The sequence below is a fragment of the Hippocampus bargibanti genome, linkage group LG01 (assembly GCF_051943395.1).
Source record: "Hippocampus bargibanti isolate YZ-2025 linkage group LG01, ASM5194339v1, whole genome shotgun sequence".
In the NCBI taxonomy this organism is placed as follows: Eukaryota; Metazoa; Chordata; class Actinopteri; order Syngnathiformes; family Syngnathidae; genus Hippocampus; species Hippocampus bargibanti.
This window is the reverse complement of record NC_142734.1, coordinates 33,303,705-33,328,375: the sequence shown is the minus strand read 5'-3', so window position 1 is coordinate 33,328,375 and position 24,671 is coordinate 33,303,705. Positions and strand designations below refer to the sequence as shown.

At 40.9% G+C, this 24,671-nt stretch overlaps 1 protein-coding gene across 7 annotated transcripts; it reads right to left on the bottom strand.

The window, feature by feature from the left end:
* Positions 1–245: 245 nt before the first annotated feature.
* ampd2b (adenosine monophosphate deaminase 2b) lies at positions 246–20,854 on the bottom strand. 7 transcript variants are annotated; one of them, XM_089012087.1, is made up of 18 exons: positions 20,636–20,854; positions 12,491–12,615; positions 12,275–12,405; positions 11,200–11,268; positions 11,020–11,122; positions 10,721–10,919; positions 9,506–9,647; positions 9,305–9,394; positions 8,012–8,141; positions 7,736–7,930; positions 7,529–7,660; positions 6,931–7,094; positions 6,601–6,727; positions 6,359–6,522; positions 5,290–5,410; positions 4,961–5,134; positions 3,589–3,699; positions 246–2,683 (listed from the first exon to the last, which is right to left on the bottom strand). In XM_089012087.1, exons 1-18 carry the CDS (start codon positions 20,724–20,726, stop codon positions 2,468–2,470), a joined length of 2,484 nt encoding a protein of 827 aa, XP_088868213.1. In that variant the 5' UTR covers positions 20,727–20,854; the 3' UTR covers positions 246–2,467. The 7 variants fall into 7 exon arrangements, with proteins under 7 accessions (XP_088868213.1, XP_088868241.1, XP_088868232.1 ...); XM_089012115.1 differs by having other exon boundaries at positions 12,275–12,388; positions 20,636–20,776; XM_089012106.1 differs by lacking the exon at positions 20,636–20,854 and adding an exon at positions 17,702–17,825.
* Positions 20,855–24,671: the final 3,817 nt, after the last annotated feature.

Genomic DNA, 24,671 nt, shown 5'->3' with positions numbered 1-24,671 from the left:
TCAGATCTGAAGTAGTAGTTAGCGTTGGCCTTCCAAATGTCCAAATGTGCGTCATGTTACATCTAGGCCGATTGTGCTACTATGATGAGGGTGGCAAGCATTTTTTTAATCTATCAGTTTCTGTTATCATTTCATTAAAAGCAAGTAGACCCCATGAAAAATTTAGACTGTGGCAAAAGGTGCTCATTCTGACTTATATTACAAAATGTACACACAACGTAAAAGTTGAAGTTCTTGTTAGACCTGTAAGTCATCTCACAGTGTACATTTGGATACACATTGTCACAGTTACATGTATGTTTTCGTAAATCTCAACATAATTTGGCACTCCCCGCTTTTGGCATTCATTCATTCACTCATTCATTCGTGTTTATTTATTCTACACATGTATTTGCCTTTTTCTTAAGTTTTAGTACAGACATGCATTGGAGTCATGATTTTGTATTAAGTTACACTATAAAAAAAGAAAGGAAACATTTAAGTGTGGATGTTTATTTATACATCAACACAGGCAACATTAACCTTATAGGACAACCGACACCTTTTTTTAATTTCCTAATTGACATCAGAAAAACGTTTTATAGCATCTAAAATACCCCAAAAACAGGCTGATATTTTTAATCAAATGCAAAACACCAATAAAAATGACAAAGTGTCCCAAAACTGCCATAAATGAACTCGAAACTGAACTTCAAAAAGTCCCGCCCCCTTGTTCGTGATATCAATATGGATGACACACTGCCTTGCTCCAGAATCAAAACAATGGCTTCTCATTCGGAGAGGATGCTTTCTTGTACTCATCCAGTTATGAATATGATACAAATAGTCCTGAAGAGGAAATCATAAATGTTTGCAATCGATGAAAGAAGTCCTTCCCTATCAATTCGAGCCGTCTGTAAGCGATGAAACCGCCGAAGATCTGGACTACGATGTAGCGCCCAGAAAATGCACAAGATGGCACACAAGCTCCGTTGGAAATGGGCTGATTTGTCCACTGGGAATTTGTGTAAACTTACACCTTTTTTATGCGTGTTACCTCAATTGCCTGCGACAAACGATTCACCATCGCGTTATTTTTGTAGTTTTCCTTATAATTTTCGCGATCCACACGTTGTTTTTAGATGAAAAAAAAGTACCCAAAATGCATTGTGTGTCGCTTTCTCGGTCAGGGGCGTTCCTGACGTGACGTCACTTAGGGCATCGTCATCAATTCAAAAACAAGACTTCATAAATAAATATCCAGCGCGAGTCTTAAAACGTAAAATATAGTGATATGCGGTGGAATCTTTGTGAAATGCGCTCAGTAGAAGTCATTTGAAGTGATTTTACAAATTATGGACGCAATTTATCCGGAGGTGTCGATTGTCCTTTAATTTCACATACAGTACAGAAAAAACCCCGGGAGACTTCCCTTGAAATTCCCTTGAAATTCCCTTGAAATACGACTTACTTCACAAAAAGACTCAAACACACTGAATTACATGACAAAAGATTTTCGACTGACTTTGATTTCCTCAAAAAATGAATGTACTTTGACTTTGGCAATGGTTGACCTCTTACCAGGACATCGCATGCTTCATCACACGTAAACAATCAAGGATCAATTCTCCAATCGCTTGAATTGGTACTGGAGACAAGCAATGACATCTTTCAAACTGTCACTGAGAAGCGTGAATAATAACCAAATGAACCAAATGAACAGCAAGGAGATGTCACATATACAGTGAGACCTCAACTTACAAACACCTTATCTTACAAACTTTTCGTCTTACAAACGTCAACTTTATGAAAATTAAACCTTATAATAAGCACTATTTCCATAATACACACCCACCACGGGTGGCGGAGTGATCTTCGGCGGAAGCACACGACCGAACAGCACCAGAGGTTAAGTTACCAACAGTCTTTATGGAAGGCGACTCTCCTTCCATAAGCCATCAATGACCATCAAAAAGGTAAATAAAACTTTATTTTACAGCACAGTTTATTTCTTTAATTACAGTCCTCATGTAATGTGCCTCTTTCCAAACAGCAATTCCCTTTGACCTTCGACCTCCAACGCCATTCAATCAAGCCATAAATGATGTAAATAAAGTGACTTTATGATACAATGTAGTGTATTTCTTTCATTACAATACAATAGCACATTTATTATACATAGAATAAGATATGTTGTGTGTAGTTTTTTAGGCTTATTTAGTTGAGAAGTATATTTTATGGAAACCCGGGAACGGATTATTCCCATTTTAATGGTTTTCTATGGGAATTTTTTTTTTTTGAGATACACACTTTTCGCCTTACACACTCTGTCTGGGAACCAATGAAGTTCGTAAGTTGAGGTCGCACTGTATCACAGTGTGAACCTTGTGTTTGACATTTACAACAACACACAAAGGCTGATAAGATATGGCCATTGACATATAATACAAAAATAAAAGTTGTGATGCAGGGAAATTATGGTGAGAGTTCATTGTTTTCCTTGAGTGGCAGCCATGCACAGACTTTCTTCCTCCTCTATAGTGTCCAGCTCGTCTGTGCGAATGGCTTGCGTTATCAAATTGAGCTCCTCGCACATGGTCTCGTAGCGATATGCCACGCGGATGTCTGGAACGTTTGTACGTCTGATGTCGTTGCTCTCTTGGCCTTCTTTGACATAGTCCGGCCCGAGCCAGTAACTCTTCACCTAAACCGGAACAGCAATAAGTTAATAGCAGAGTGATCCACAATCGCTTTGCCGTGTCATGTTAGTCATTATCCATGTCTGTCTGTCTGTCCATCCATATATTTATATATCTATATCTTGATTGATTTATTTTGTGAATTTAGATTGATTCACCATAGTATAAGTAGTCAAACCTCAGTTTTCCAACGTCTCGGTTCTCATCCCATTCGGTTTTCAACCAAAAATTTCCGATTTTTTTTTATACAACCGAAATTTGGTTCTCAACCAAACTGAGTGCATCTGAATGCATCACTCGACTACCCCCTGCTTCCTTATACGTCACTTCCTTATATATCACGTCTTCCTCATTGGCTCATTGTGACCGACGCATTGATATTGTTGTTGTTTTATTTTTGCGAAAATGCTGTCACATTTGGTTAAGATCTCCTGAATAGTATGAATTTAAAGTAAGCAGAGGATGGTTTGAAAAGTTAGTGTGCCCTGTGTTTGCCCAAAGACAGCTGAGAGAGGTGCCAACACGCCCCGTGGCAGAAAGATGTTAATGTTGATGTTAAAAATTGGTGAACATAAAAGTTTGTTTAGATAGAATTTTACACATGACCTGCTCTATTATTAAGTTTTTATCCGGTTTATGCGATAAAATAGTTAAAAAAGTTGTTTTGTAGACTTTGAACGGATTAAGATTTTTTACATTGATTTTAATGGAAAGTGCTGTTTCGGTTTTTGAACAAATCAGTTTTCGAACAGGTTTCTGAAATGGATTATGGTTGACAACCGAGGTATCACTGTACTTATGTGACATTTTTGTTATGCATTGGCTCAATAAAGATGAGATATCACTCATAGAGAGAATCATTTATTTGTTTATTTTTCTTATTGTGATGGATATAAAAAGTGTATTGTACCTTATGTGAGAATCCGCTCATTAGCACGCTGTTTCTGGCCAGCTCACACATGTCACAGGAGCTCAACTTCCACACCTGAGCCGCAATGCTGTACTCTTCCATCAGGGGTTCCTACAAAGGAAGTGCACAAACTAAACTAAGACATGAAACGAACCCAGTTGACTCCAATATTGTCCAATCAAGTTTGTGTTATTACATTTTCTATGAAAATGAGCTGACTTTGGGCTTGAGATGGGTACGACATGGAAAAAATATATTGACTACAACTTTGCAGTGATGTCCGAGAGAACAGTAATTTCATCTCTGCTGTTTATCATGCATATTAGCATATTTGACAATAAAGCTGACTTTGACTATTTCAAAAAGTAGTGATAATCAGCCACTTCCGCCCACATTATTATTATTACGTATTAAAGGACAACCGACACCATTTTTTGTTTCCAAACTGACATCAAAATAACGTTTTATAGCATCTAAAATTCCCAAAACACGCAGGCTGCTATTGTTAGTCGAATGCAAAACACCAATAAAAATGACTTAAAGTGTCCCAAAACTACTTCAAAATGACCTCGGGCTGGCGAGTTTCAGAAGGTCCCGCCCCCTTGCTCGTGACGTCACGCCAGGACGTCTTGCCTTGCTCTAGAATCAAAACAATGGCTTCAGATTCGGAGAAGATGCTTTCTTGTTACTCATCCAGTTATGAATATGATTCAAATAGTTCTGAAGAGGAAAGCATAAATGTTTAGAATCGATTAAATAAATTATTCTGTGCCATTATGAGGCAACATTGAGGGGAGATGTTTCAACGAAAAAGAGGCAAAAAATGGCGACCTCCTGTGGCCACCTCCGTTTCCACAGGCTGATAAATTCCTTATCTGGAGCTTGGACGCCCTCTTCTGGCAGCTTTTGGGTGCAACACGAGGTCCCCAGACCAAACAAATACAGCAAAATACATTGACATGATGGAAGGACCGCTACAATGCGTCTTTTTTTCGGTCAGGGGCGTTCCTTTCGTGACGTCACGTACGGAGTATTAGACTTACTGAATATTCAGCGCGAGTCTTAAAACGTAAAATATAGCTATATGCGGTGGAATCTTTGTCAAATACGCTCAGTGGAAGTCATTTGAAGTGATTTTACAAATTTTGGACCCAACTTGTCTGGAGGCATTCGGTTGTCCTTTAAAGTTACTGGTAAAAATGTACTTCCAGTTACGTGGCAAAAACAGGTATCATTTTATGCTAACCACCGTTGTCAGTAACTGAGAAATGTATTAAAGTAACTAGAAACATAATTGAGTTTTTTTAATCAAGTGCTCCGCAAAATAACGAGGTTCATTTTTCATGCTAACGACAGCAACATCGGTGCTGACCTTAGTAAAGTGAAACTGCAAAGGATCGTCTGTGGACAGGGAGACCATGAGGCCTCTGGAGAGGTACTCTGGCAGAGGGTTACGATGATAGCTAAGGAACAGACTGTTATTGCTGAGCGGAGACATGGCGATGCCAATCTGAGCCAAATAGTACAGATATTGAAGCACAGGAGCCTGTGGACAGGGATAAAACCTCATATGTTCATGATACAAGCACTGCTTTACTTTTTCCATTTGGATTTACTTTATCAAAATGGCCACTTGGCTTAGCAAATGTAATGGCGGTTGTGGCTTCAGGCTGTTTTTTTTTGCGGCATTGTGCATCCCACCTTCCGGAGCAGCAGCCCGTGGGAGATGTTCTCAGATAACATGAAACCAGACACCAGGTGATGGATTGGACCTGCTTCGCCACAATGAGGACGGAGTACCAGACTGTGGAAGCCGCGCTGTCTAGTTTGAAAAAGAAATGGAATAAAAGACATCAAGAATGACAACATCGATTTCTGTTTCATGTTGAACTGAACAGCGACTCTATGTTTTAACCAGTGATGAAACATTGAGTCAATTCAACGATGTTATGTCTAAATATGTCCACTAGATGGTGGTATCGTAGTGGAAACAACAACCAACCAAACGGGTTAAAATGTCGACACGTGAATTATCTGAATAGCACTGCACTGAAACTGTGTCTGACATTTTGGCATCATATTATTAAAAAAAAATCTTTTATAAGCTAAAAATGACACTAAAAGTTATAAGATTTATAATTCAACTGTAAGCAGTTTGTTTTCGAATAGTATTCAATAGAAAACGTTCTTTAAAAGCAACAGATTGACATCGTATACTATTCTGTCGGATAAACCTCGCGTCGGCCATATTGAGTGCATTTGGACTTACGGCCGTTTGACTTACGACCATTTTGTCGGAACGGAACCCGGTCATAAGTCGGACGTTACCTGTACTTTTCTTTTGCCAGCCTTCCATGTATTAAACAGCCGTAAAATTTTAGATTAATGTCAACATGTGCTAAAAGTCCACGTATTTTTTAAAGCTATTCGAGCTAACTTGCTTTTTTTTTTGAATAGTTAAAAATGCACATCTAACGTCTATCAAAATATTTTTTTAAAATCAATCAACCAACCAGTTTTTAAACTTTTTAAATTAACTTTACACAAAATTGGATTACTTTATAAATGTTTTTAATCGAAAAAAAATCCCACCTGAATTAATTGAACAACTATTACAGGACTTTTGATCGCACCTTTGCCCTGCTCTTCTCCAGCTAATGCAATACTACCATATGATATATTGTATCTCCGTTGTACAGTTGAAATAACAAAAAAAAATAAAATAAAATAAAATGAAGGACGCCAATGGATGGAAACACAATCCACATACCTGCGCAGGTGATTCAGAACGGTCATGTTTGCATACATATAGTAGAGGTAGTAGGAATAGGGTGGATTGTCCTCATCCGTCCAGCTGGCTGGCAGCGGGCTGTCGAGGTTGAAGATATGCTGCTCCGGCTTGGACTCATCATCCACGCTGTCAAAACCGACAACCTGCAAGAGGAACCAATACAATTGAAACGTTCAGGATGACATGAGATGACAGGAAGTGACATAAACATTATACGGTACATGTTGAAGGAAGAGGTGCAGCTCAGGATGTTTGCCTGGGTGGATTGTGACTTCAAACAGAGGCAGGAAGATGTTCTCCAGCATCTCTTGGAAGTTGGACAGCTGCTTTTTGGCATGGTAGACATCACTTGGAAGAAAATAAAAGCATGTTTTTCACCCCTGTTTCCATGTTTTCTCTCTTTTTTTTTTAATAAAAAAAAGCTTATTTAAAAAAAATGATATTTACATTCTATGACAACCTCAGGAATGGGTCATCTATTGTGAGTTGCTAGATTTGGCAGTCCCTCCCTCCCTCTCCTCTTTGTGTAAGAACATCTGCGCTTCACTTACAAAAGTCTCGGCATTTGTACAAGCCAGCGCACATTGTCCGAGTAGACTTGATGTTTGACGGCCCACTTGGCAAGCTTGTTCCACTCGTCTCTGGAGCGTCCGTACACGGATAACCTCAGCTCCACGTTCTGGTATTTGCTCTCCTCCAGGTCGGCCATCACTTCCTGAGTGACGGTGAAAAACATTGTGAGAGGTCTGACCAGCGCTTTATCGGCACCCCAGGAAAAAAAAAAAAAAAAAAAAAAAAAAACTCGAATAAATTCGGGAATGGCAGTGAATGAGTTAATTGGCTTTGAACTATAGTATACAGTTTGTGCTTTGAATCTCAAAATACATGCAAAATTTCTACTTCTATTTTCCATTTTAACAGAAGTCCTAGGTACGTTGGTGTTTATAATTTATCAGTTAATGCCGTGTCCGCAAGGCACTGTAAACATCCAGCTATGTGTATAAACGAGTACTGAAAAAAAAGGACATATGTGTTCTTGAAGGCTATTTATTAAAAATAAATTAGTTATAACTTTCATAAAAGTCTACAAGGACTTGGGATGCGAGCGGCTGAGAATGACAGCAGCGTTACTCTCGTGAGTGAACACACCTTAATAATGTGACCAAAGTATTTGCCTTCGACGTGATTGTCCGTTTTGATGAAGATCTCTCTCAAGATGGATTCGCCAATAGGATTGTATTTGGCATTGAACTTGTCAAACCGATGGAAAGTGTTGCGGTCCTGCAAGGGGAGATATAAAAAAAAGTGAAACAAGAGTCCATCCCTATGTCCGTCCATTGTCCCATTCTAACTTACCGCATGCATGTCCAAAGTGTCCACACTGAGGTCAAAGGCCGTCAGGTTCATACTCTCAAATACCTCCATGAGCGTCTGTCCTTTTCCTTTCTCCACATGTACGATCTCCCGAGGATACTTCTTCATGGCTCTTTTGATAAAGCGCAAAAGGTGTTTTTGGTTCATGCAGGAGGAGGCGTGTATATGCGTGTCAACCTACACAAACACACAAACCGGAAGGCGATTTACACAATGGGCATAAAATCGGGATTTGGCAACGTTACACCGATTTATTACCTTCCGGATGTTGTAGAAGTCTCGATGCGGGACTTTTTTCTGCGCTGCCAATTCTTTCATTTCATTCAAGAGGATGTGCATCTGGAACTTGGAGCTTAGATACTGCAGGCGGCGGTAGCAGAAGGATTTCCTGCGGTGATAAAATTGAAGAACATTTCATCCTGATTATGTCCCACCAGGGGGAGCTCAGTGATTTACTTTTGTCATCATAAAATTATGTTTAAATTGTATTAAGATCTCAACATGGAAAAAAAAAAATGGCCGGTCCCTCTTTAATTTGAATACATTTTAAGTCAAAGACAGTTTACAGTTTTATGTGAGTCTGGTGGCTTTGTTGACAATTTTTTTTGTTGTCCATAAACCATCCACCCATTCTTCCATTCATCATTCTATCCATCCACCCATCCATCCATTCACCCACTCAAATCAAATCCATCCATCCATCCATCCATCCATCCATCCATCCATCCATCCATCCATCCATCCACCCAAATACCTCCACCCATCTATCCTTCCACCCAAATCCATCCATCCCTCCCTCCCTCCCTCCCTCCCTCCCTCCCTCCCTCCCTCCCTCCCTCCCTCCCTCCCTCCCTCCATCCATCCAATTCCATCCATCCATCCATCCATCCATCCACCCAAATCCCTCCATTTTTCCATCCTTCCGCCCAAATCCATTCATCCATCCACCCAAATCCATCCATCCACCCAAATACCTCCATCCATCTATCCTTCCACCCAAATCCATCCATCCATCCATCCCTCCATCCATCCAATTCCTTCCATCCATCCATCCATCCATCCATCCATCCATCCATCCATCCATCCACCCAAATCCCTCCATTTTTCCATCCTTCCGCCCAAATCCATCCATCCATCCATTCATCCTTCCACCCAAATCCATCCATCCACCCAAATACCTCCATCCATCTATCCTTCCACCCAAATCCATCCATCCATCCCTTCCTCCCTCCCTCCCTCCCTCCCTCCCTCCCTCCCTCCCTCCATCCATCCAATTCCTTCCATCCATCCATCCATCCATCCATCCATCCATCCATCCATCCATCCATCCATCCATCCGTCCACCCAAATCCCTCCATTTTTCCATCCAATGTATTCTGGGGTGCTGGAACCTATCCCAGCCGTCTTTCGGCTGTAGACCGGGAACGCCCTGAATTAGTTGCCAGACAATCACACCGCACACAGAGACGAACATCAACTCTGCACACACTCACATCTATTGAGAATTTGGACCTGAAAATGTAATGTGTTTAAGAAAAGAAGATAAAATACACTGGTCCATTTATGATGAGGGCCATCATGACGTTCATGTCAGCAATGTACTCTTGCAGGTCCGGATATGGAAGTTCCAGCTCTGTGCTCCTGCAAGCAACGTGCAAGCATAAGAGTGGAATAAAAAAAAAAAGTCTATGATTTTTGGAAACTTTGTAAAAGAGACGTGAGTAACAATTTACAACTTAAACTTTTGCTCACTTGTCCATCGTCTCTGTTGACGTGTACACGTGCATGACACCATTCACCATCTTACAGGCGTAGCGCATATCAGGGGGCATGCAGGTCGGGTCCTTGTTTATATAGGGATGTGTTCCAGAAACAGGTGGATGCACTGTGGCATCTGAAGGAGGACAAAATGTCACAGCAAGCAGGGGGGTTTTGAGGGAGGTGGAAACAAACAAACGACTCATCTCTCAGCGTAAGGAGAGCCTGCACGCTGGTTGTCCTGCTCAGAGGCGTGAAACAGACGGATGGTGGTTTCGTGTTCATGTGGGAGTAAAGTGCACGATGATAGTAAAGTGCCGTTTTGATGTGGTTGTTGAATATCTGGAGTCATTTCAGGGATATGGATGTGAGTAACGAATACTGCAGTCAAAAAATGGACTTACATTTACTCCTGTTACGTTATTATTGGCACTCGTTTGTCCTCTATTTGATTTTATTTTATTGCCAGTATGAAGTAGTAGCCTTTATTTACTACTTAAATAACATTTTTAAAAATGCAGTGGAACCTCAGGAGTGCGATCAATTTATTCCAAAACGTCTAACCTAAACTGAATCGTATGAAAAAAACAATTGTCATTGGGAATAATGTAAATCAAATTAATTGGTTCGAGACTCCTTCCAAAATAGGCACAAAATTGATTTTCAAGACAATAATAAAATAGTTTCATTGACATAAAATAATGCAATATAATTACAAATGCAAAATGAAATGAATAGATCAACATTTAACATCACTTTTGCCTTAAATGAAAAGTTTTTATGGCTTTTGGAAGACAAAGAAGGAATGACAATAGTATAATAACACATTTGTAATGTTAGTAGCTTGTTGAACATTCATAAAACTATTGAGTGCTACTACTAGAATAAGACCCCATAGCTCCTAAGCTCCGAAGCTAGCAAAAATAGCAAATAATGTTGCAATTTTATGAGGTTATCATGAATCCACACCTTCATCGTAAAAATGCAAACGGTTTAATGACATTATTTCTTAAATTTCTTCAAGTCACAAGTTATTTCCTGACCAACAGTCCCCTCTAGTGGGCGTGTCACACCACACTCGCAGCTGATTGACTTAGCAATGCTGAAGGCTGACACTGCAACACACATCCAAAAAAAAAAACCCAAAACAAAAACTTGGCAGTGCTCATACCTCCCAAAACAGTATCACTCTGAGTAATGAAAACATACCGGCTGTGACAGTTGCCTCCATCGCCTCTTGCAATTCCTCCTCATAGATAGTCAGGTCGAGGGGTCTCTCGCTTAGCTCTTGCAGGTATCGGGCCGTGGTTCTGCAGAAACTCTGCAGTGATAGGCCCATGTATTTCTGTCTGATGAACAGCGCTTTCACCACACACTTTGCAGCATCTAGCAAGTCCGTGAAAGGAACCTGAAATTGCCACGCGGCGAACAAGAGATGATGACGAAGAAACGAAGCATAAAATAAGATTTGTTTAGTCAGACATTAGGAAATCAATTGTTTGACATACCCCGCATTTCTCCTCTCCAGAGATCGTGACTCGTTGGTACTCTCTCTCTGGGAGCAGCTCTCTTTCCAGCAGGTCTGGCGCTTGGCTCTGCTGCTTCATGTATCTGACAGAAAATATCCTTTTTTCTTCTGCTCAGGCAAATAGATTTGGTAATTGAGCGGATAATTGCCAGGCACTCACTCAAGATCTGTGGCACTGTCTGTTTTCATAAAGTCCTGTTTGGCTCTCAGCAAAATGTCTGGTTCAAACCTGTGCGCAGAGAGGCTAGGCTCATTCACGTTGGTCAGAGGATATGCACACACACGCAACAGACACATCATTAGGTGCACATGTAACGATAATCACGCACACTTCTGACATTGTAAAAGATTTATTGGACTTGCAGTAGTTTGTCAATGGGTTTCTTTCGTCATTTGTATTTAAGAAAACAATGCAGTACTAGAGTGATATCTCTGTTACGAGTTCTAGGCTAGGCCCAACAGACGGATGGTGGTTTTGTGTTTGGTTGGTTTGGTCGTGGATCCCAAATAAGCAGGCAGGAGGGAACAGCAGGTTGTATTTGACAAATTGTATTAAAATAAAGTCAGCAGGAACAAAATCTAAAACATCAAAATCATCCGAACAGAAAAATACAAAGTATCAAAGAAAACCACGAGTACAAATCTGCCAAGAGGAAACAAACCTGACAGGGTCAAGCAAACACATACAATGACCCGACACAGAATGGTCGTGCCGGGAGTCCTTTTAACTGCCACTGATTGCAACGACCAACACATGTGCAGCTGCAGGCAGGGCCAACAGGGCTATCAGTTGGTCGCCAACCAGAACGGTACAGTCTGCCACTGATCGGAACGACCGACATCTGTGCAGGTGACACCCCTGCAGGTGCAGGCTGACTTGATTTTAATACAATTTGTCAAATACAACCTGCTGCTCCCTCCTGCCTGCTTATTTGGGATCTACTTCGCGGATTTTCACCTATCGCGTCGGGTTCTGGTCCCCATTACCTGTGATAACCGGGGGATTACTGTATATTTCATATTTCGCTTAATTCCAAATGATGATGGCACATTGTTTTTTTTGGGGGGGACACAGTGGTTGGGAATGTTGTAGAAAAGATGTTCCAATTGCAAAGATGTTCTGATTCAGCTATCTAATGGAGTCGGCCTCTTCCTATAAAGGGGATGCGAAGGTTTGTTCATTACTCCATCAAGATTAAACATGCCTTAACCCCCCCCCCCCCCCCCCCACTCACTTGACATCCTGGCTGATTTGTCGCTCCAGGCGTTGGCGTCTCTCCTCAAGCTGTTCAATGGGGCTGTCCTCTGGGAACTCATAAGGAGCACTCCGCATCTCACTATCTGCTAGGCTACGCGAGAACAGTTCCTTCACAGGCACATATGCGCAGATATAACTATAATGCCGCATGTACAACCTCTTTCAAAAGTAAAAAGCACCACAGAGGACCCACCTCGGCAATTTCTTTGTACTTGCCATCCATGGATGTACGCAGATCGATGGACTGTTTTAAGGCAACGGGGATCCCAGGCAAGGAATGCTGGGGAGTGAGGAGGTGGCGGGCAACGCGGGGTTCGACTAGGGCAAAAATTCAGGAAGAATTGAATGCGTCTGTTCCACTACACAACTCTTGTGTCGTGAGACACCTTATGCTGTCTCAACACAGCCAACTTAACAAGTAGGACATGTTTGCCTGTGGAACTAAACTCTAATCATTTGCATCATCTTTAATATTTTACCGTCATTTTTACTACCTTAGTAATCCTTTCGGCAAGAGCAACTTGGGTTTGCTAAACTATTCTAAAAAGAGTATAATGCCGTGTGGGAGGAGTTTGGTGAGAAAATGCGGTCATCATTAGGTTCCTTGATTTGCCCCAGGAAATCATAGCAGTCGCCATTGGCAAGCCGTGCATTTCATACCTACACCTTCAGTAATGGAACATCGGAATTAATCCAACCTTTAATAACTATTTTATGACTATATAATATTTACTGCAGCAACAGCTGCGACTGGGACTCATATAAAAAGTATGATGTGATTTACTAATAGTCCACCAGAGGGTACCATTAGCCAGGAAATAAGGCCTGCGAGAAGGCTTTGGTGTCGCCAACTGGAAATTTGATTAGTTAAACAACTATTTTATCGACACTTATTTTACGCTACAGAGACTGCAGAATTGATTGTGAAGGTGTCCAGGAAGATTTGTGACCCTGGTAACAACTGCTGACTGAAATGTGATTGGTTAAATGCTTAAATACAAAAACAAGCTGAAAGACAATTTGGAATTATTTCATAAGAATTCAAGGACAAAATATAATTGACATCAGTTCGTGATTCAGATATTTTTAGGCGAGCAGAGAAGGCCTTGCAGGCCCTGATGGTGCACCAATGGCAGTCGCAAGGAAGCAGTGTTACCTCTCTCCAACAATTTATTGTCCATTCGCTATTGCACTCACTTCAATGTACTTCATTGACAAAATGCCGTCAAAACCTAACTATTATACATGCAAAAAAAAACAAAAATCAGCAACTAGGTGAGAAAAAAACATTGCGTGGCATCCACTATAAAGTAGATAGATAACCAGTGTGATGTCTCAACCTGAGCCACGAAGCCACAGATGTGCTCTGTATAGCAAAGCAAGACATCATCCGCGCCGCCCGTCACTTTAGGCCATATCAGTTCTCCCTGATAACACAGGACACTGTTGTCGAGGGCGGCATGTGACTAGCGGCAAAGACATCCAAGTCAGGCTGCAGTGTAGCCGAGTCGAACGGACCCGCAGCTAATCCCCTAATGGCTGCTATATTTGGATCTAACGCATCTATGGTTACATAATATCTCAGCCCCTCACAGCTAGCGACTCATACAATATAAGTCATAATTTAATTAATGATACCACAAAATGTATTCATCAGTGGGGCTATTACTGGACAAAAATACATTAATAATGGGGTGCAGGGTTGGGGAAAGGGTTAGAAACAGACAGCAAACAACCTTGAGGGATGGCAGGTGCCTGAAAAGAATCAACAGATCATTTTCCACTAATCTCCATTGGAGACTGAGGTCAAAAAAGATGACCACTGCATGAATATTTCAACAAATGCAGCGGACAGTCCAATCAAAACATTACGTACAGTTTGTTAGATGCACACTGTACAGGTGGGTCATGATAATTTAGGTGAAGTACAGTGGGTATCGGAAAAGACTTCACACCCCTGTTGAAGAGACCCCAAGAGAAATTATTGAAATACTGTAGAATAGCCGTTCGGGAATATTACGTAAAATTCCCAATGATTACCGTGGCCCAGGCGAACACTATGAAAATTGGGAATATGGTGGAGTTCAGAATTATTCAGTTGCATTCAAAGTCATCTTAAACACGAATCAACACACAACAACAGCTGTCTGTAACCCGTGAACACGACAAGCTGTCTGCCGTAGTAACCACTGACCACAGAAAGATTAAGTGCCCTCAATGAACCAATGAAGGAAAAAAAAAAACGACAAAAAATACCCCCCCCCCTCACTCACACACACACAAACCTACAACTGCACAATGTGATGTTATTTTTCCCCCCTTTTAACTCATTCACTGCCAGACGATGTCCAAAAGTGTGTCCACTCCAGTGCGAGGGTTTTTGTCATTGTCACTCGAATACTAGGACCCACAGAATGTTATGTTTTAGACCTACAAAAACGTTCAATGCAGCATAAGAAATCTGAATTCTTTCATCAGAAAAAAATAATTACTTTCTAAATTATATGGGTCTCGAGTTATATGACCTTGAAATGAGGGCAGCTGTCCAAAATACAATACAATACAATACATGGGTATTGGTTTATATAGGGCTTTAACAACAGCTGAAGCTGGAACAAAGCGCTAACATGGAAAAAAAGGGAAATGCTGCCCCCTTGTAGAAGAGAAAAACATTGCCAGATGTCTGGTTATCACTTTATCAGCACCCAAGCAAGAAAAAAGAAAACCCGAACAAATTCGGGAATGATGCTCTGTCATATTTTCAATTGCCGAATAAATTAGTGAATTGCAGTGGATGAGTTAAAAAGTATCTCACAGTCCGAAATCATGCGTTGTTCACATCAGCATTGAAGAATCTGGTGGAAAACTTCTCTTTAAACACACCCAAGTCGTGTTTACAATTGATAAGGTCAATAATCATGTTGACCCTTCTGTAGCAGCAAGTCATTTTTCGTTTTGTGGTAGCGATGTGAACTCCACACGCATACTCCTCGTGGTAAAAACTGCATCAGTGTCAAGGGACAGCGAAGGGGAGAGCATCACTGAGAGTGGAAAGAGGGGGGGCAGGTATAAAGACAAGAGCAGGGTCTGTGCTTTGGTAGGATAAGGCAATAGTGGCACAAAAATGTTCTTTAAGAGCTTGTTCACCAGCAAATAGACGGGGCCCGGATAGGGAGAAATATAGAAAGAAATAAAGGGAGAAATGGAGCATGCCTGTCAAATAGCCAATGGGCCAGGATGCCATCTTCTTTCCTTTTTTTAAGATGACTTCAACACAACAGTGGGGTGAGGTGAAGGAAGCAAGAGGCACACTTAAGGGACAAACCACACACACACATTCATCAGCATTCTTCTTTCTTGCTCTATCCTTGTCATACATACAAAAAAGTGGTCCAGCAGATCCATGAACTCCCCCTCACATGCCCCCTCCTGGTTCAGGCCAGCTGTCGCTGCACTAGCTGCCTTTGGAGCTGATCTTCCTCATTTTAAACGCCTCTGACATCTCATTGGAATGTACCACGGGAGAGCTGAGAGGAGGGGGTGGTAGGAGATTTCATGTATCACCGGTGAATATGGCAAGTTCATAGTGGCAACCTAAAAGCATAATCAGCCTCGAACTCCCATTGCGACATACCATCCGACTCCTCTCCTCCCTACGGTACTTTCTGGCAACCAATTAAGTTCGTAAGCTGGCAACCAATTAAGTTTGTAAGCTGAGGTATTACTGTGTTGATCTTCAAATGTCGAGAAAAGTTCGATAGTACACCCTTCCTTCTCAATCTGCCCGTCTTCACCTTTTTACAACTAACTTTCCAGCTCATCTCAAATGTCATTTTTAGTTCTCATACTTTTTTTCCCATGTCACGAGGCCGCAAATGGCCCCCCGGGCCATTGTTTGGACACCACTGACCTACACTATTAACCAATCATTGTGAAACCCTGCAAATTTCACATCAGTTGACACGCATAGTTTGCCTGCAAGCAAGGTAAATTTACACTTGATAATAACCATGGCTGTGAAAATGTATTTATTTTTTCGGTCATATGTTCTTTATTTGTACTGCAATGTGTTGATATTACGTCATTTTAAATTCTTCTTTTCCTTTTATGAGTCGTCACAGTGAATCAGTGTCCTCATTCCAAATAGATTCTGTGAACAATTCTAGTAGTTTCACCACCACACATTGTTAAATTCAAATGTACACCGTTTTCAAAAACGCTTTGGTGCGAACAACCTTTCTATGCCCATTCCATGTATTGCATTCAAAGGCCCCGTCAGCATGCGCCTGCCTGTTGTGCTGCATTTCTTATCATTGATTTCTCAATATGTCCACTGTACCTTTCTTGAACTTAACTGTGAACGTTTCCCAGCCCTAATATATCACTTTGTGCATGATTTCTACAAATCGCACAAAAAAATAAAATAATACAAAGTAAAAAACTCCTTGACATAGCAGCTGAATTGTTGAAATTTTGTGAAAATATGAATGTCGGCCATCCATGGCCCGTTTTGTTATTTTCCTGGTGTCTTTGTTTTTGATTTGTTATTATTGTGCTAGTCTGAATCGTTTTGTTGTTGAGATAGAATCATAATGAAATAATATGCTAGTCATTCAAATTGTTTCACAGCATATTTCAATCCTCATCATAATCATAATTGTTAAGTAATATCATTCAGTAGAAAGTGTGCTCCAAATGCAATTGGAAACACGCCATCTGCTCGAGCGAAGGAAACAAGAAATATTTAATTGTCTACCCAAAAAAATCTATTGCCTTTGAGAGGGCTGTTTGTCTCCTTTCATTCACAGGTCGCCCCCTAGTGGTCAGATACGCCATCTTCGTGCTATGAACACCACAGTAGAGTCCTACTGCTACCTCTGCTGTTATTCAGAATCCAATCTTACATTCGCCGAACTTAATCAAAGAATTTGGGAATGATTGTTTGTCTATTTGTGCCCCGCCACTGTCTGCAACCAATCCAAGGTGAGCGTTGAAAGGTAGATGTCTATTCTTGATAAATACCCTGAACAACAAATCATGATATATAAATTCTCTCTCATCTCCCATTTTCCGTACCGCTTATTCCTCATTAGGGTCGCGGGGGTTGCTGGAGCCTATAAATCAATATTATCGACAATAAATATAGCAAAATATATGTATAACGGCATCTTTTTTGAATTCATAGGAAATAGATAAAAATGTGTTGGAGCTCAGAGGATATAGTAACGTTAAAATTCAATCATTAAATCAAACACAAACTCCTCTGTTAGGGCATTCATTATGCTGCAAATAATTAAATCACATTCTCACATCTACACGGTCAAGTACTTGATGTGAGGTCATGACTGATTAACTGATTTAAAAACCCACACGTAAAATTTTTAGTGACGGTCATAAACTGTACCTTTGCGACCCAAAACAGTGTCTTTCTGCAGGGTGAGAACACGTGTTGCCAGCAGCCACAAGTGAATGTCATTTTACATTTTGCACACTCACAAACAAAGATGTGAGCACCAACCAAAGGGCAGAGACCAGATAACAGCGACAGGTCGACTGTCACGCTAATAGATCGACGGTTGTCATGACGAAGGTGTGTCGGCCAAGATGATGGTGGGTGGGAGACCCAACACCCAGTCAATGATTGATCAAAAGATATGACACATTACTCATGCAGGTTGTGTCACGGGAGGGAGTGACACATTGTATTATTCATTCGTTTCCTTGTTGTAATGGGGAGCGTGTGTTCTGGCAAGAGACCCCTGACATGCGTGGGCATGAGGTGATGAAAGGCGGTGTGAGGAAGATGTAGGCAAAGTGTGACAGGTTCAAAGAGCTGTCATCAACCTTACAGTATTTTCTTTTGTGAGAGTATATGTAGTAATAGGAATGGTTTGCTAAGATAATATACAAAACACAGTGCTTTTCTTATTTTAGTTGTATATTAATCTATCTGTCTACCGAGCCAGCTAGCTAGCTAGAGAGACAGATAGTTAGCTAGCTAGACAGCTAGCCGGCTACTCAGAGAGGTTGAACTTTTGAAGTCTGCGAGGCACTACATATATTTATTTATTTTTTTATTGTCCCAAAAATATATCTACAGTAAAGTCTCGTTATATCGATATCGGATATATCGATAGTCCCGGTTATATCGATACTATTTCTATGCACGCACGGAGAAAATTACATGCAAACAGGGTCTGATATATCGATAGTCCCGGTTATATCGATATTTTTTCGGACTCCCTTGAATATCGATATAACGAGACTTTACTGTATTTATAAATTAATACATAACATGGAATAGGACTAGATACGGTTTTTACTTCTTCCTTTTGCTGTACGATGCCTGTTTTCTTTTCCTTTTTGACTATTTTACTTACAATTACTTTCCGTCAATGTATTATTGTTTGTTTTTAAGTTCAATAAAGCCTTATGACATTCACTTATTGATAGAATGTTTACTCATCATCAGAATTTTTTTGTTTGTTTGTTTGTTTCAACCAAATAAGTTTCAGATTCAGTATTCCTGGCCCTCATTCAAGAATATTTTCTGTCCTCTGATTAGTTGAGCGAAATAGTCATGCGATGTGCACTAAAGGGTAACATATAGAGGGGTACAAAGATTGGACATGATTAAAAAAATATTTTTCAAAGTTTACTTTTCAAGGATAACTGGACATTGTTAAAATTAGTAAATCAACAGTTTCTGGCTCGCTTGTTTCAACCAGAAAATCAATTTCTTTGGCATTCCCAGAATAGCACAAATGAGGTCTGCTCTCCCTGCACAAAGCATGGCAATTAGGTACTAATTGTGCATAATGCTACACCGCAGTGTTCCGCTCACTCGGGTAAAAGATTGTGTAATGGACACTTTCACGAGAGTTTATACAATGCATGGCTATGAGTACTAATCAAAGACGCCACTGGCCTCTACTGATTCACTGACTTATTGTATTGCATTGATATTTTGTCTAATGGGTGAAATCACAAGAATCAATGAGCCTTTTTCAGTCCCATCCATTTTTTAATACCGCTTCATGATGAGGGTTGATGGTGAGCTGGAGCAGGGATTTATTTGGAATTCTCAGAACAAATGAATGCAAACTAGCAGGATGCGGGACACTGGAAGGGCTCGGGTAGGATTCAAACTCCAGACCTTAGAATTGTGAGGCGTACGGGATAACCACTTAGTACACCCTACTGCAATTTTGCTGCACCCTTGGATCACGGAAAAAGTAGTGGCTGTATGGTGCTCCCAAACAGCTTTGAATGGATTTAAATGTAGCTATTGGTATTAGCCTTGTATAATGATCAAGAACGAATCCCAATGGAGCTTTTGCAAAATGGGAGAAATAACAGAAACGACAACAATGGATGGCAAAGAAGTATGAACGCCCGCTGTTAACTGTCTGCTGGCTATTTAACAAAAGAACATTTTGTCAGTGTCAGTCCACCCTCAAGTAACATGGAATAAAAATAATTGAAATCTTTGCAGCAATGTTTTGATAGTATTACACGGACCAGCTGCATGATCATGACGACTTGCGCAGTAAAACAATATCCAGTGCAAGATGGTGACTTTACAACAGTTATAATGCAATGCAATTACAACAGTTATAATCTTAACTAATGCAGTATGTTTTTAATGTTTTTTTTAATTGTGGTCGCACCGGTGCAACTGCGCCGCATCAAATTCATAGTCGTTCCCAAATTATTGAAGCTAATCATCAAACGAATCGCCCTTCTTCATTAGGAATCATCATTTGTAATTCAATAATGAATTAATATGTCAAGTAAGCAAGTGGGGGTGGAGGGAAGCGTGTTGCAAAACAGAACGATCACCCCTAAAACAGGCAAAATCATTTGTGGGTTCTGACTGGCATGATATGGGCGTACTGCAGCACAGTTTGGATCTGTGTGTGCAGCACACACCACACAGTAGGATAATCCACTCATTCGTGCTGGGGATCAAGTCATGTGCAGATCTCTCTGCAGGACACACGCCACTGCCTAGCAGCCTGATTAACAACATCAGCACTGATCACAAAATTCAATATACGATTCGTACCATACCGTTGCAAAATAACAACAATAAAGTGAAATCAATGAACTAAAAACACACAGAGGAGTGACTCGGTGCAGTGTGTATGCATCTCTATGTTGTACATAACATTTGCAGTAAACAATAGCTGCAGTCCTGCTGACTTGCTGTGCTGCCAATCAACAGGTTACACACATTTCAAAAAGTGGTTTACAGTCACAGTGTGTCAACCAAAACTACACAAAATAATTAAAAGTCAGTAATAAAAGCGGCTCTCATAGTCCAAGGATTACTCACCCGTACTGGTTGTGTACTGCAGGCTCCCGCGCTTCCTGAAAGGGGAAAGGGGCTTGCTTTTGGCTGCTCCGGAGGACACATTGGAGGACATGCTGCACAGTTTCTGTGTTTCCACTTGTTTGGGAACAGGCAAAAAAGGAGAACCGAATGAGTCAGATCTGCGGAGGTTGGCAGTGTGGATGAAGGGAGAGAGAGAGAGAGAGAGAGAGAGAGAGAGAGAGAGAGAGAGAGGGAGCGAATGAAAGAGGCAAAGCAGATGATGGGATGCAGTAGTGATGCTGAATGCTTATGAGGAGTCAATTGGATTCTTCTTTTACAGTTTGTGTGTGCATGAGTGAGTGCGCGCTGCAGAGCATCCCGCTGCACGAAATTTGTACATCAGCGTTGATGCTGCAGCATTGATGGACGTGGGGAGTGGAGGAGAGAGAGAGAGAGAGAGAGAGAGGCGTGGCTGAGACCAACAACACCCCCAACCCCCCTCACAAACACACACACCCTCCATCATCCAGCACACGACAAACACGCGCATGCACTCACAAAGAATACAAATGAACCACACGCTCAGCAGCACATGGCTCCTGGCCTCACTGTTGCCATGACAACCGAAAGCCCATGTGGGAGAGAAAAGTTAGTTATGATTTTGCTTGTGACATTGGTCAATAAAATATGAAGAGGAATTGTGTGCGGCCTTGAAAGTTTGACATTATTTATTAATTAATTTATTTATTATCCATTTAAAATCCACACGGTAGGTAGACCAACCTGGTTTATTTTGGCTGAAAAATTGTGGACACCCCTGATTCGTCACAAGTCAATTGCAGGCTGCACAAGTTGAAAAAAAAAAACATTCACGCTGACATCACATCTGTCAAAAACTCAGAACAGGAATTTATTTAAATATGGGGAATTGGCGGCATCAGATGTTCCACACACAAAAAGGGACTTCAAATATTAGAATCAAACTACTATAATGAAGCGTCTCATCTTCCTGCTCCTTTGCCTACTGCTCATCACGTCGAGTTGAGTAATGTAATGACGTCTAATTTTTTAACCACCGTTGTCTTCTCTGTGCATTCAATACATGTCTTGTCTTCAACAAAAACATTCAATTTCCTTGTACTCTTGAAATTGTTATTTTTTTAAACACAAACGTTTCTCTTCAAGGGCAGGTTTGAAAAATATATGACTGGGACTGGAATACAGCATATCATATCACACTAATGGATTTCTCTTTAGAATTATGTTCTGCCAAAAACTGTCATGACTGTGAGCTATGGTAATCAGTAAATTATAAACACACGCACAATCACACGCACACACATACGCACACGCCCTACGGGTCAGAAACTAGGGCCAGCGCCCTCTTGTGGAGATGAGAAGCATCAGTCTGCAGACTGTAACAGGATTACATTTCTACTCACTGGCGTCGTTTACATTTAAATCCATCATGACATGGAAAAGCAAATGTGATTAAGGTATGACGTACAAGTGTAACTTCTCTCAAATAAGTGAATATCAAGACACTGTTGAGTCATTTGATCACATAATGATAGTCAGACTGCAGTCAGTCGTCTTTGACTTTTGCCTCTGAATGAACAGGGGACAGGATCATTGACAATCATGACCCAACGTATATTATATGCGATAAAGGTCAGTATATGCTATTTTTTATTCTCCTTTCAAAGAGAAGCATGTGGAAGTTCTTAATTTTCTTGATTGATAACACGCTGCAAGTCAATGTGTTGCTGTGTCAAACATGAGCGGACAAACACAAACTTGTGTTTCCTTGCTTAACGCAAGAACACAACTTAGGGTTAAGGATTCAGTGCTGAAGTTGCAAAGGTTGCAACCACATATAAATGTGACATCATGGCAGCAGCGAGCATGTCGATACGTCATCAGTGAGAGTACGTACACCGCTGTCTTTGGCAGACTGAAAGATTAACATGGAGAAAATCTATCTGAGGTCCTTGCTGATTGGAACCAAGTGTCAACCAACTTTAATGAAACACCAAAATTGAGGAGAGACACGCCTACTTTCACTCAACTCTGGCCTTTCTACGTGTCAAGCACCAATCACGATGACGTTATGCCCTTTTAAAAACATTTGACAATTTGGTGCAACGTTTAGCATTAATGTAACACAGACTGTAACCTGCAGACCAAAATGACAAGTGTTAATCCCTGGCCTCTGCACTTGATCTGAAGCTCTCTGAGTAATCTTGTCAACAGATCAGCGCCGCAGAGACTGAACAGAAAGTGGGGCTACGCCATCTCCAGGCTAATGGGATTGGTCCCCGTCACTCGATGTGCTATCATAGTTTAGCGTTTTGAAGCGTCCAAGTCACAAGCAGCCACATTTTGTTAGGTGACAGTTCTCTTCCCAAATGGGAACGATTCAATACTTTTCCCCTTGAAAATATGACACAGAACTAATGTAGTCACACAGCCGTTGTATGTGACGTGGGTGATTGGATCCCACCTTGCACTTACGAAAGTCAAACGCCGCTTCCCATATTGGTTCCACCAGGTCAGGGGGATGCAATTAAGGATGGTATTAATTAGAATTCATTGAATGAGCCGAACTCTACAATGATTGAGAGCGATTGTCTCACACTGCTGCCATATAATTGAAGAAACATACAATACACACATCAGTCTGTCTGTGTTTGCCTTGAATAAAGACACCAAAATTACACTCAACCACTTACACCACCATTAAGACCTGTTCTTATGTAGTCTAAAATTTTATCCAATATTTATCACCGAATTGAGAGATGCACCATGGAGCGCAACAGCTCCATGTGTCAGATTGCCCAGTGAGGCACATTAAAGTTTCAGACTACCTGGTTCACTTTCCTAAGCAGAAAAATGAAGCTCATTGCCACCATTTTCCTGTCGAGTGCACAGATGCCTCAGTTTCATAATAGTGCCACAAAAGCACAATTGTTGTTTCATCAGAACATAACGTTTTCTTTCTCTGAGAAACCTTTAGAATCCTTTTGATGAACACCTTGTGGGATGCCATACTCTTGCATACAGACTTTATTGGTGGCACACTACAGATATGCTTGTCCTTCTCAGTCACTTCCCTTACTAAGGGACCAAAAACAGATGGATGAATGTTTAAGAAGAAAATAACAACAACAAAAATACCAAACAAACACGATCTGTTGTCACATCAAAACCTTCTTTCCCAAAAAATGAGATATCTATTTTTTCTCAAACGTCTTCAAAGCTGTCTTTCTCATAAAAGGCCAACATTTTCATGACAACCGTGAAATGCAACAGTTCCCTCACTTTAAGAAAGGAAAATACAAGTAATTGCATAAACGCTACAAAGACGTCTGACGTCACATGTGGCTCCAATACACTGCATCCTTCTCTGATGGTCTCATGGCCAAAGAGGTCCCGTTGCCACACTCAACATTCTTCTCCTCCTCGTAAAATATCTACCTGGACATTAATCACACACTGTTTTGTTTTAAAGAGGCATTATGTAACCTAGAGCACACACATTTAGGTCATGCTCACGCTCACATCCAAGCAAAGAAAACGACGTGGCGGCTATTGCTCTATTTAGCAGTCAGCGCACCACCTGAGATTTAAACGTCTTAACTTTAAGGAGTTTAGGAGACTTTAATGCTTCCCCTCCTCGCTCGTCCATGTGACTTGAGACAAACGTTCAACAGGTATCGAATGGAACTCCGTTGAAAGCGCTGACACATTTCTGAATTTTTGAATCATTTTTTTGTCATCATTGTTCTCACGGTATTCTGAGCAGATTGAGGGCCTTCCCAAAATGACATCAATGCACGTGTAGATGCAAATAAAGAAGAGACAAATTAGCATTGCATCTTTTTGCTTTCAGCAGAGACAAAATATGATTTAAAACATTCCGAACAGAAATAACATTAAAATACAAATATGAATTCACTGGACTGTTTGTTCGGAACCAAAATGTAATCTGCGACTCCTAACATTTGAGTGTGTTGAGACTGAAGTCTCCACTTCCTTGCCATCATACACTTTCATT

Bases quoted from the DNA above. Each gene is read 5' to 3' on its own strand.
- ampd2b (XM_089012087.1), bottom strand. From the start codon at position 20,726: ATGTCCTCCAATGTGTCCTCCGGAGCAGCCAAAAGCAAGCCCCTTTCC. The intron at 12,616-20,635 runs GTGAGTAATCCT...TTTTTGCCCTAG, and splicing joins GCAGTACACAACCAGTACGG to TCGAACCCCGCGTTGCCCGC. The intron at 6,523-6,600 runs GTACCGTATAAT...TTCCTCTTGCAG, and splicing joins TGCACCTCTTCCTTCAACAT to GTTGTCGGTTTTGACAGCGT.